General features: G+C 34.2%; 1 protein-coding gene across 2 annotated transcripts; it reads right to left on the reverse strand.

Annotated features, from left to right (window-relative positions):
• Nucleotides 1–735: 735 nt before the first annotated feature.
• LOC145571868 (uncharacterized) lies at nucleotides 736–11,738 on the reverse strand. 2 transcript variants are annotated; one of them, XM_081630901.1, is made up of 10 exons: nucleotides 11,574–11,738; nucleotides 11,030–11,176; nucleotides 10,276–10,375; nucleotides 9,899–10,042; nucleotides 9,563–9,621; nucleotides 8,795–8,862; nucleotides 8,637–8,688; nucleotides 8,041–8,181; nucleotides 1,462–2,055; nucleotides 736–1,215 (listed from the first exon to the last, which is right to left on the reverse strand). In XM_081630901.1, the coding sequence occupies exons 2-10, from the start codon at nucleotides 11,150–11,152 to the stop codon at nucleotides 994–996; spliced, it is 1,503 nt and encodes a 500-aa protein (XP_081487027.1). In that variant the 5' UTR covers nucleotides 11,153–11,176; nucleotides 11,574–11,738; the 3' UTR covers nucleotides 736–993. The 2 variants fall into 2 exon arrangements, with proteins under 2 accessions (XP_081487027.1, XP_081487028.1); XM_081630902.1 differs by having other exon boundaries at nucleotides 11,516–11,738.
• Between the last annotated feature and the right edge of the window lie 1,423 nt (nucleotides 11,739–13,161).

Consider the following 13,161-nt stretch of genomic DNA (forward strand, 5'->3'; position numbering starts at 1 on the left):
TTAACGCCAGAACCAGTATAAATACTTTAAATAAGTAGTGATTATTCACCTACCAAGCCCTTTTTTCAACGTTTGTAGAGTTGAAATTAATTTGTAGTCTTTTAGCCTCTTTGCACTAGTATGTCAACCAAAATAAGTTCATAAGATTATAGGATGGATTTAAGCAGAGGTGTTCATGTGCTAGACAATCAACATATCAAGCTAAAAAGGCCGATTTGGACTGCTTTAAAATTTGAATAATTGTAAAAATCATTTGAAACTTGATATTTGATACCTCTCATATTATTCACTAACATGGTCATAATAACACATTTTTATTGTTGTTCGTGATCGAAGATTTGTTTAGGCTTAAACAGAAATATTTTAAAATTCTAAAATTTTAAAAGTATTAAAAAGAAATAGTAGTGAAAAATTAAAGATATTTTAGGCATGTTAGTCCGTAAGCTAGCCCTAGCTAGCCCGACGTGTTAATTAGGACAAACATGGACTACTTGTTAAGCTTGCATAAAAGGACTTCATTTGTCGTTAAGTTTGTTAGACAAAAATATAAGGTTCCATCCGTATCTCGCCCAAGCTGCAGATAAATTCAACATACTAATGTAAGCAGTCACACAGTAACATACGAACTTTTGTGGTAATCCTTCAAGATTCTGAGATTCATATGCAATGTGTCCAAACTAATATGAACCCTATCGATGATTACATATTTTTTCAATATTTACATCTTACATGCAATTACGCGAGTAACAAAGTTTGATTAATTGCCAAGACCTAAAGTTGGTCCATGAAATACACATTATTATCCTAAGTATCATAACAGTGTACAACTACAAACTAATAAACTAGCGTCGTTTATTCTTTTGTTGCTCAAGAGGCTAATCAAAAGTTTTCTTTGAAGAGAAATACACAGCATTCTTTAGAAATGAAACCCCAGCAGTAAACAAGATCTTGATAAAAACTTGCAGACAGCTGAAGCTCCCGCTACCATCGTACCTAAGTCCAAGAGAAAAACGGAAGCTTTTGTTCACCAGAAGCATATAAGATTATATTCTTCTTTAAAGGTGATATGTACTGTGCTCCATGGAACGCAGCAGCTCTTAATGCATTTAACGGTCCCAAATCAAATGAATATGCTTTCTGGACACCATCAAGGATAGTAGCCATCATAAAATTTGCTGGCTTCCGTTCTGCTTCATACTTTCGCAACAGGGATAACTGTGACATGACATCAATTGCATAAGCTATGTTTGATATGATATTGAACATACAGACAAAACAATCCTTTAACCTTTCCTCATGTTACAACATTATTAACCCCCGCCCTGACATATCAGTTAGACTTTAGTTTTCCATGATTCTTTTTCATAATTTGACAACTTATAATCAGATAATGTTAAGCAATAAAAAATGTAATTCCATACAATGCCACATAAGAAATAAAAAAATTCCAGGAGATGGTACCTGTCCTATGTCAATGCCAACAGCAGTACCCTCAGAGATAACTTTTGAAAGAACAGATGCATCACCAAAACCAAGGTTAACTCCTTGACCAGCCAGAGGATGAACGGTGTGGGCAGCATCACCAATAAGAGCAACACGGGTTTTAGCATAGGTATCAGTGTGTACTAGAGACAAGGGAAACACCATTCTTTCTGTTGCCAACTTGATAGCCTTTGGTGGAACTTCAAAAGATTCGTTAGATGAGACTGAATCCGACTTAAAGCTTGAGAAAATTTTGTCAATACTTGAAGTTGACTGTGGATGAGGACCAAATCCATAATCCAATGCATGATTCACAGCCTTCACAAAATCATCTTCAGTCATGGCTTTGCAGTCTGAAGCCTCTTTAGGGCTCAATGTCCAGACAATATTGCTAAAATTTTCCCCTATCGGCAAAAGTGCTATTGGTCCTGCAGGAAGAAACCTCTGCCACGCACAATAGTTGGGCAATGAATGCTCAACTGTGCAGATAACTGCATTTTGAGGATACTTCCGGCCAGAGGATCTGAACCCTGCCAACTCCCTAACACGTGATCTGCCTCCATCAGCTCCAACCTGCGATAAGAACTCTTGGGCATTAAATGGCGAAGTACAATTACTAAATGCAAACAAGTTATCGCTTAAGGTGAATTGAGAATAACATCATCAATGAAAAAAGTCAAAAAAACAGGGGTCACTGTCATAACCTTCATCACTTGAAGTTCAGTGCACCAAATTATTTGAACTGCCAAGACACAAAAATTGGTTATGATTTTAGGGAAGAATGAGCTGTTAAAGAACAACCTTTCCCTACCAATTTTTTTTCAGCGTGTTGGTGTTAACACAAAGTGCCATAAGGTCCATGAACTCATAAGATTTCTACGGAGCCAAGGATGGTGGAAACAAAAAATGCTTCAACGTTAGTAGGTGAGGGGAAGGGATCAGGGGAAAACCTTACTAATAGCTATTTGCAGTATCCACTTAGAATGTCCCCAAAAAAGCAGGAGATATCCTCCATACTGCAAAGGTTGTCATACTTGAAATGGATGATTGAAATTTAAATATAAATTAATTAGGGAGAACATCCTTAACTATTAACCAATACTCGGTTTCAAAAAAAAAAAAAAAAAAAACTATTAACCAATACTCCATAGTTAATTTAGTGACACATTAGATGTTTTAGCTTGTTATTGTTAAAAACTTAATAATAGTTTTAGGACATCCCAAAAAGAAAATATAGACAGGCTATTGTAGGATAGAGGGAGTATTTAACAGTATGGTTGAGAAAGTCCTTAATGCCATCAATCTCATACTCACATTTTTTCTAGTATTTTCTTCGGGCTTACACTTAGTGTCCAAATCATCCAGAAGGCATCAAGAAATAAGCCATCAGGGAACAATACAAGTTCTTCCAATTTTACATTTGGTTTGTACCCTTCAATTATTTTTTGCAGTTTGTAAAAATTTAAGGGGAAAAAAAAAGGTGTCTGATATCTACTATAATTAGTGCACATGATAAATATGATATAATAAACATTATGAAGGCTAAAGATCAAACACTCATATTTTGTCTAAAGGGACTGATGAGTTGATCTTTTACCAAATCTGGGAACCAAAGCCTAGCAATTTGTTTGAAAGTCGCAAGTAGCTGAGGTCCTTTTAAATCAAAGACAAAAATCAAAGGATCCAAAACAGAAGCTAGTAATAGTGCAAGTAACCAAAAACACCAAAAGAACCTCAACAAAGCAGCAGATATTGGAAAGAATAGAATTATTATTACTCCATAAGGTCTAGAAATATAATACCTTGTATTTTTATGTATTTTTTATAAAGTATTTAAGTATTAATAAAATGTATTGTTAAGGGCTCAAGTATTTTAATTAAATATTTTAAAGGGTTAAAGTATTTTAAGTATAAGGTTTTATAAAAGTAAAATATATTTTGGACCAAACGTTTATTAATTATTTGGCAATGTAAATTATTCCTACATACTCTTATTGAAATAACCCATTCCAAAACCCATAACTTAAGCCCTATCCCATAACTTAAGCCCACATTTTTATAAGCCCAAATTTAACCCTACACTCCCCACTCTATAAATACACCATGAATCCCCAAAAATTTCCCACACAAAAAGGTTAGTCTTATTTTCTTCCTCCTTTATTTTATTAATTTGTGGTTTTGATTTTATTGTTTGAAATTAATTTAATTAGTATCAAATTATATTTTGATGATTAAACTTTATAATTTCAGATTTTATAAATGTCATAATTTTCAGATTTTGTAAATTTTATAACCTAGGGTTTTTAATTATTGAAAATCATGATTTTAGGGTTTTTATGAACAATTGATTTAGGGCTTTTATAGTAATGATGTTTTGAAATTTTGGTGATTATAACTAATGATTAGATTAACTTAATTCCAGATTATTTTGAACACGTAAATTCGTATTTTAATTTTTAGATTTCCGTTCGTTAATATTAATCCCGTTTTAATCCCGATTAGGTTCTGAACTCATCCGATTTTGATAAAAAAAAAAAAGTAGTGTTTTCCATGTGGAAACAACATTTTAAGAAAGACTCACTACCTTTGGTAGTGAGCACCATCCTCTCGTGGCCAAATTCAGCCTCTAAATATGATTTTCGGGCAGTTTTTGATTTTTAACGAAGTTTTTTTTATGCTTAAAATTTTATCCTTGAGTTTGATTAATAAAATTAATTATGTTTAAAGTTAATTAAGTATAAATATGTTTTTATTGAAGTCTTAAGAGGTTTTTCATCATATTATATTGTTGGAAATTACGTGGGTTAGTAATATTAATTGTTGTTTTTTTTTTAGGAAGTGATTATTTCCTAGGAGACTTTTAATTGAGTATTAAAGTGATGTGTTGATAAAGTTTTGAAGGGTTTTTTATTTAATCTAAAGTGCTAGAAATAGTTTCTAAGTACTACTTTTGATATTTATAAAGAGGGTTTAATCACCCATTAAAAAGGGAGATTATTAGGGGTTTTTAAATAATTTTCAGATTTTTATTAAACTTAAACTTGCTATAATTTCATGTATAAGAGTATATTTTAAGGTTTTTATGAAGAAAATTTAAAGAACTATATATAAGCCTTTAATTTTAACTAAAGGGAAGGTTTTAAAGTGTTGTTTGATTTGGATTTTGAAGGTTTTAAAGTAAGTTAGTATTGCTGTAAATTTGATTGATTGGGTATTGATTGAGATGTTATTGTTTGGTTTAGGAGAGGAGTTTATTGAAGGTGATTTCTAGATAGTAAAGTGGCATACCAATTCGTTTATTCAAGGTACGTACGAGTTACAAAACCTTGCCTTTAGAAGCATGTTTAGGGATGTATCGCGAACTTAGTATTATGTATAGAGAAGACTGGGAATGATTGTTTGGTTATACATTGTGATTTTCGTATGATGTGCACTATTTTACTTTGCAAATATTATTTACGCATTAACTTTTCAAGATGCGCTTAGAGGCAAAGGTATGTGAATATGTGAGATGATTTATTTATTACTCATTCATGATTATTGAAATAGAATGAGTAAAGGAAGAATTCAAGTCTTGTGAGACGAGGTTAAGTTTGTGGGGTGCCTTATGCACTCACGGTGTTTATACACCGAGGTAGTTAAAGGATTAAATAATAAAATGTTGTTTGTCACTTATAAATCAAGAATTGAAATTGGAAACTTGCCTTGCTTGATTGAATTGATATTGGAATGTTTGAATTGTTATGCATATGAGTCATCACCAAGTCTAAACTTGTAAATCACGTAAAGTGCAAGATGGATGAGCAATAAAACTCTGGATTTGTGCACATCTGGAGTAATGACAAACAGGGGTTGGGGTACACGAGGTATTAGCCGTGCACTTTTCTCGAGGCCGTCTGATCTACGAGTCTCTTATTTCAAATAATTTTCAAAAAAAACTAGGAGTTAGGTGAGATCTCATACTAACTACGGTCATGGAGTCGCGCCCATGGTCGTTGGATGTTTATTGATGTTTCCGAAAGGAGGCATGGGGTTTTCTTTTATTGATGTTCCAAATGGAGCATGGGTTGGACAACCTTGTCTATTGCTTAATCCAATGAATAAATAAATGAGTTGGCTACTACCAACTAGTGAAATGTTAATAAAATTGTTAGATGAGTCGTGTGTTGAGTCTATAATTTAATGATGTATGATGTTTGATTATTAGTAGCATGTTAGGGATTTCTTATTTTATTTCGCAGCTTGTATGTACTCAGCTTTGCTGATTGCGTGCTTTTGTGTGTGTCTTTCTTTGGTCACAGCCCTCGCCTTTCAATGACCCTGTGACGATCCAATTTTTACACTTTAATATTGGGGAGCAGATTAACCACATGTTCTTACACATGCAGCATCCGTAGCTAGGTGGTGGGATCTTGAGTGGAGTGTTGGTTGCTTTTCTTATTTTTATTGCTGTTTATTTTTGGAAGTTATTTAAACTTAATTTCACTTTTATACTACTTCTATTGGTTTGAGTTTTGAATAAGGGCCTTAATGGTTTCAAGTTGTAAAACTTAACTTGGTTTTGGTTATTGGTTTTGAAACTTATTTATAACTGATTTAGTTTTCCGCTGCTAATTTCTGATATAGCCTTAACGTTTGAACACGTGGCGGTAGCACGCCAGTAATTCTCTTGAATATTGTTCAGGTTACTCCCGGGTTTAAAGAGAGAATTATTGGGGTGTTACAAGAAATGATAGTGAAATTAAACCCAACTCCTTGTAATTAAGGATATGACGTGATTTTGCTAAAAGACCATTTATAGTAACGGGACTGTTTGGACCACTCCTGTTCAATCCAAGTAGGGGCATCTTGAGAGATATCCTATCATTTAAAATCACTCCCTCTATCTTAATTAATGTGAGCATAAAAATGTGACGTGCTTATAAAGAAGACCATGCAGTGAGAAGAGAGATAAGGAAGAATTGCTTAAAAAATGACTGGAATATTATATGAAATGACAGTTGACAATTTTTTACGGAACTGAAATAGCACAAGTGCTGCTTGTTCTGGTTTAGGAAGCATTACTTTCAGCCTTGATTCTAGAAATTACCGCTTTCATAGATAGTTAAAAAAAATTAAGTACATGGCTAACATTTAGGACAGGACCATAACCACCGCAAAATAAATATAATAATATACAAATTTTCAACTAAACAGCTTTCTCACAGGTCTTATAGCATATTATACCATGATATATCAATATCATACAACCAAAATTTTATTGTTATATTTATCTATGCATTTATGCAAGCACAACACCAAATCATGAAGAAGATATTCCACTACAGCAGTCTCCAACCAGTCATCATATAGCACCCTGATCTAAAACCAAACCTCATCAAGTCCACTTCCATCTAGGCTGACCAATGTAATTTCCAATTGAAATAGAGAGAAAAGAGAATTTTTATTTCTTCCAAGAAGGCAACAAGAGACTATATAATAACAGCTGAAAAAGATTATATACTTGAAAAAATAAGATGACCTAAAAAGAAAAGTATTATATTTATAATTTTATTTTTACCCAATTTCTTTGAAAGAAGCTCAAAATGCTTTCTATATGCTCTCAAGCTCCCCAATAGAATAATTTTTCAAACAGCTGCAGCAGCCAATGATGCTAAAAGAGTTAGTTTATCCCACAACAACTGACATGATAAGGTAGCTCTTGAAAAGGCATGGGAGTTCCATTCCAGCCAAACACACCACATAATCTCCATAAATCATTGTGTACATAGGCTTCTTCTCCTGGACCCCTCCAAACCCCACGTCCCCACAAATGGATCAGCAGCCAATTCAAAACATGTAATGGACAAGCTCAAGACTCTCTTCATACACAGCTAGTCACCTTCTCCAAAGATAAGTTAGATAACATGACACCTCATGGTTACAAAAGCATGTGAACGAGATTCACAAATAATTTGGCAGAGTATACATAAATTTTAAAATCATCTAAATTCCCTGTCTTCTCTTATGGAATAAGTCATTTGTATTAATCCAAGCCAACGCCAATGTACACACAAAAGCCCTTACTGGAAAAGCTGGATACCTAGGGGGACAGTGAAGGTTATAGAGATTGTTAACAGGAAAAGGACCTCAATAAATGTCCATCCACCACCTAGAATCTTCCACCTTAAGTAAATCATAGAGCAAGTAATTCTTGACTACAGAAGTAAGCTCCTATATCTCCCTGTTATGGGGTGGCCTCAGTATTAGAGAGTTGTTGGTATAGAAAGCAGACACAGGAGCATTACCCAATGGAATAGTCACGGAAATTTAAAACAATAAAGCTGATCTCCTCTGTTAATATCCTCCCACAAATGAATTCAATGAACATCCCCTGTCTAAAACCACACCATAGAGTGACAGAAGAATATGCACCCAAAAAAAAAAAGAGGGAGAGTTCACTAGTTTAGGTTTCAAATTAAAGGGAGTTTAATCTGAAAAAGAATGGGATACAATTAAAGTTCAATTATATTTCTGTCACTGCAAAATTTACTTTGACATGCAATTCAAAATACTTACCACCAATTTTGCAACTACATTGCTTCCGTCAGCCAGCTCCAACTTTGCTAATTGACTGTCCATCTTGGTAGATGACATACTTGACTGTAAAGCCATTGAAGCCAATCTAGAGGAAAGAACTGTTTTATGGAAGTCCATCTCCTGTCAAGTTCCCCAATCCAACAATTAAGAGAAGAAACAGACTACTATAAGTCACAATTACTGACTTCATAGTTCATATGACTGGGTGGACTAAAAGTCATGTAAAGACAAATTATAAACCTCCATAAAATCAGTAACTTGGATACGTTTTATATAAAGGTCATTGTTTTGCAGCACAATTCAGTCTTTCCACAATTTTTATATTTACTTCAAGAACTTTTTTTTTCTGTCAATCCTTAGAGTAGACATAAGAAGTCTACACAATTATTCTAAAGAAAGGTGGACTAAATTTTAGACTGCTAGAGAATCAGAACATTTATCTTTGGTATATCTATCCAAGACAGCCCACTCATGAAACAGAGGGAATGTGATAGATCAAGGCCTTCCCAAAATTTCTGGCAAAAAAGGCATTGAATTGTAAAAGAATTAATTAGTACCGAGAAATTGAAATGTACCTGTATACACAGTGATAGGGAGCTCTGAAGCACCTTATTCTCGACAACACACCTATATATGAAAAATAGTATGTTAACCCTCTTGAATAATATTATGCATCTGCAATTAGAGTTGACTTCAAAGTTTAGAATGGGTTTCTTTTGTAGTGTAAGCTCACCCGAGCACCTCCTTATTAACATCTCTAGCATTGTACCTAGTATACCCTAGGCCAGTATAATCCCATACCTACAAGGAAATTAACTTATACATCATATATAGGCACGAAGTACTAACAAAAACAGGCATATAAAAAGAAAAGCATTATGGCACTTGACAATAATGATTTTATACAATAAGATTAATATATAAGCCATCGTTTTGGCTACGTCTGTTTTTATAGGACCTTGCATATAGCCATATACTGCATTCTCTCTTGTTCTAGCATTGCTAACATAAAATTTCTTCAGTAAAAGAGAATATGCTAAACTAAATATACCAAAGCTAAATTCCCAAAAGGATGACGTCAGCTGCATGAACCAAGAATCTATCTCATGTGATCATCCAAAAAAGATCCTCGTCCACCATTCACTTCTAGCTAGGGCACATGCTAACTAGTTTTTCCATGTCATTTTAACTCCCTAAAGGCCTCAAACCAAGTCATCTTTATTCTCTCTTGATTTCTTTTGAAATTCTAGTGCAAAAACCCATGTACAGTGGAAACAGTTGCAAGACTTGAAGTTCAGCAACACAGGACTTTAAGCACTGTGTCACATCATGTAAGCATACAGCACAGCTAGACTAAGACTAATTTACTGAATTTTAAAAAATAAATGTTTTATTCAGGATGCGGCTTTTTGAACCATAAATAAAGCCATAAATCACATTATTATGCAGCACTAGAACTTCAAACATGAAACTGTAGATATACGCATTATCACATCTTAACCTGCATCTTATCAAAATACGCATGACGTTGCTTCTCAACGTACTTCCAAGCTCCAATACCTGCAAAAAATACTTCTTTGTTACTGAAAACCAAATTGGGAAACAAAAGGGTCATACGTCAGAATATTGTCCTGCCCTAGCCTCTTGAAGTTCTGTAGGACACGAACTGAAACAAATAGCTCTATTGATAAAGCAAACCAGGTACAAGATGTTTAAAAAATAATAAGTTTTTACTTTGCAAGCTATAATATGTGTAGTGACTTATGAATCAAGGCTTGTATTCTGAAAACTGATACATAAAATATACCGCAGCGTAATACAAACAAAGATAACATACTTTCAAGAAAGGAGATAGAAGCTGGTGTTATTGTACTGACTCTTGGATCAGGAGGTTCCTCTTTATTTATCCAACCACCAGATGTCAATGCAGGGTTGTCATCAATGATGGCAACGCTCAACTTTCTAGTTAAAGCAGAGCTTGCTGCATGGAATACAAAGTATGTTAAAATCCTAAACTGGCGTATTTACTCCTTCCTGCTGCAAAAAAGTGGCTATAATTTAGAATAGTTACTAATGTACAACAAGACCAGGGGTAATTACTTACAGCTGCTAAGAAGATACGGGATATCAAAGATGGAAAGTAGGAATGAGGCAAGAAGCAATAGGACATTATAAGTATTAAACACTCTTCACAAATAGTAAATCCATACTAACCCAATGAACATGCAAGAGCCATGCCAACCATGCCGCCACCAACAATAGCAACATCATATTGCTGAGTTTCACTTTCTGATTTATTTTCTCCCTTGTTTCCCTGTTACAATAATTAAACTTACACCCGGATGATAAAGAACGGAGGAAATGAAAGGGGTGGAATGGGGACGATAAAAACCAAAAATGAAAAGCAACGCTTCATAGAAGAAGGGGTATTCCATCATTTCCATCACCCACAAAATAGAATTCAAATTAATTCAAGACAATGCTGATTTCATAAGACCGCAAGCATAAGACAAATTTTTATTATGACTTGGAATAAAATCAAGACATGTCGAAATGCAGCAATTCCTGATCACCCTGGCGTCTTCTACAAAGCCCAGCAACCAATGGACGATAATCAGCTGTAAAAATTTTATTTTTTTTTCCCGTCTTTGATGCATAAGTAAGCTGATTTTGGAGCTTAAACCACTTTAAAAGGTGCCTATATGCTACAACAGCATCGTCAATAGGAAGTACTAAGAATATCGTGTCTAACGACTATTATACTACAATCTTGTGCCATTAAAACATCAAGACCAACAACCACTAGTGTCAGGCATGGACTAACAAATAACAACCAAACCACAACTACACTATAGCCAAATTTTTTACACCTCATCACCAAAACACAACCGCACGAATCCCACAACTACAACTATACATGTTGACACCATTCAAATATCAATAATTTGCATTATAATTCCCTACTCACATTGCTATGTATATAGCTGTTTGAAGCAGAAACTTCCGGACCGCCTACATTGCAATAGAACCTCCTTAGACCTTGCAGTCGAGAAACCTCGAAATTGATCTTCCCACCAATCACTCTATACATTTTCCAATTTGAGCAAGAAAACCCCTGTTAGAGGCACACAAAACACATCAATCCACAACCCAACTTCCAGCCAGGCCTGTCCCCGAGCCACGGCATTAGGGGCAGCCACCCTGGCCTTAGGGAGAAAAGGTCCATTTTCATAATTCCATCCTAACATTAAAGGGTCTTAAGCAAAATCCTACAACAAATTAACAACCAAGTTTGACTCAATTATCACAATAAGTTCAGAAAACACATTAAATTCTTATTAATATTTCAATAGTTCAGCTTAGAAGAACCCTAATTCAATTATAATGACATCTAAACTAACGATAAACCCTAGATTGTGACATTTGTATTTAATGATTACAAAAATCGTCTTACCTCAGAAGCTACAATGAAGAACTCAGAGTAAGCTTCAATGGAGGAGAGAGAAAGATACCTATGAGTGAGTGATACTAAATTCAATTTACGGGAGTTTTGACGATTTTCCGATCGAGTTCGTCGGAAAAGTTGGACTTGCCTAGAATCCTTTCCTTGTCCTAAAAAAAGGTGGTTTAATATAAGTATGAAATTGTTGAATGTGTGATAATTTTTGGATTGGATTTAACTCGTTTAAATATGGGGCAATTCGAATCACGTCGTGTTTGGATGGTGATCATTTATGTCAAATCATAGTTTATGTTTTGTAATGATAAACTACTATGTTGTGTAGTCCGAGCGTTGCACCAGTTTGGTACTTTAATTATATATTGTATTTGATATTTATAATGTCTTTTTTTAATTAGATCTTGTGATTATCAATTATATAAATTTATTTTCATGTTTAAAACATAGTTGATAATTGGCTTAAATAGTTAAATACCCATCCTTTTTATAATGATAGTTAATGTTTATGTCGGATTGAGTAATGATGATATGGCATAATGAGAGATAGAGTAGGTGACGTGACGTGGTTCTACGTGGCACAAAGATGTTCTTAGTAAATTAGATATGTTATTTCGTAAAAAATAAATAAAAAAAAAAATAGATATGTTATTTGTCCGATTAGATTAGTTAAGGTCAAGTTAGATTGGATCGTATAAAGTACTCCGTAATGCATTAGTGCATTACACTTTGAGCTACAAATTGGGTATTTTGAGTAAAGTAATCGAGTTTAGGTCAATTGAACCTAAAAAAAAGGAATAAAAATGTCATGAAATAATCTTTATCTAAATACATTCTTCTTCACAATCTCAATATATCATCGCCTAGAGTTTTTACATTTTTATAAACTCCCTGTTTTATGAAAAATTTTCTTGTTAAGTGTGTAGGTAAAGAGACTGTAAATTTAGAAAATATATATATTGAAATGTGGGCCAAATTTGTTTAATGTATGTGTAAAGCTGTGACGTGTTTAGAACACTGTCTTAGAAGCAAAATTCTCCCAGACTATGGTGCAATCGGAGATGGCGTTGTCTCCCGAGATTGAACACAGCGATCTCTCTTAATGTGCACTCAAAAAGAGAGATTAGGAACTCACAATATGCTCATAACTAATTTAGAGGAAAACTGGAAGAATAGAGGAAGAGGAAGGAAATTGTTTCTGTGTGTTTTAAAAGCCACGAAAATATCAGTTTTTATAGATGATGAAAATTGTAACTAATAGAGAAAATCAAGCCACAAAATAAATCGTGGGAGAAAAATCAGCGACAGTTACAAACGTTTAAAAAACCGAGTCAAATGTTGTTGCGGGCTTCGTAACTGAACAATCTCATAAAAATTGGAACGTCAATTACGACTTGGCCCAAAAAGCCACACCACACCACGCACGAACCGGCCGGACGGCGGCACGCGCGTGAGGATGCCCCCCTTCTAGCCCACAACAATAGGAAAAGCACTTCAAACGTCAAAGTATAAACACACATATTTAAACCAAGTAAAATCTTCCTTATCCCACCAATGTGGGACAAAGAGTTTTCCTCCAAAAATAAAAAAAAAAACTTCGTTTGCATTATTTCCAACAGAGTAGTGATAGACCACTACCAGTT

Source organism: Chenopodium album, chromosome 12 (assembly GCF_948465745.1).
Source record: "Chenopodium album chromosome 12, dcCheAlbu1.1, whole genome shotgun sequence".
Classification (NCBI taxonomy): Eukaryota; Viridiplantae; Streptophyta; class Magnoliopsida; order Caryophyllales; family Amaranthaceae; genus Chenopodium; species Chenopodium album.

Coding starts and splice junctions, on each gene's coding strand:
- LOC145571868 (XM_081630901.1), bottom strand. CDS start 11,152: ATGTATAGAGTGATTGGTGGGAAGATCAATTTCGAGGTTTCTCGACTG. Junction 9,622..9,898: donor TTCTATCTCCTTTCTTGAAA/GTATGTTATCTT, acceptor TATTTTTTGCAG/GTATTGGAGCTTGGAAGTAC. Junction 2,056..8,040: donor ATGTAGTTGCAAAATTGGTG/GTAAGTATTTTG, acceptor TTCTTATCGCAG/GTTGGAGCTGATGGAGGCAG.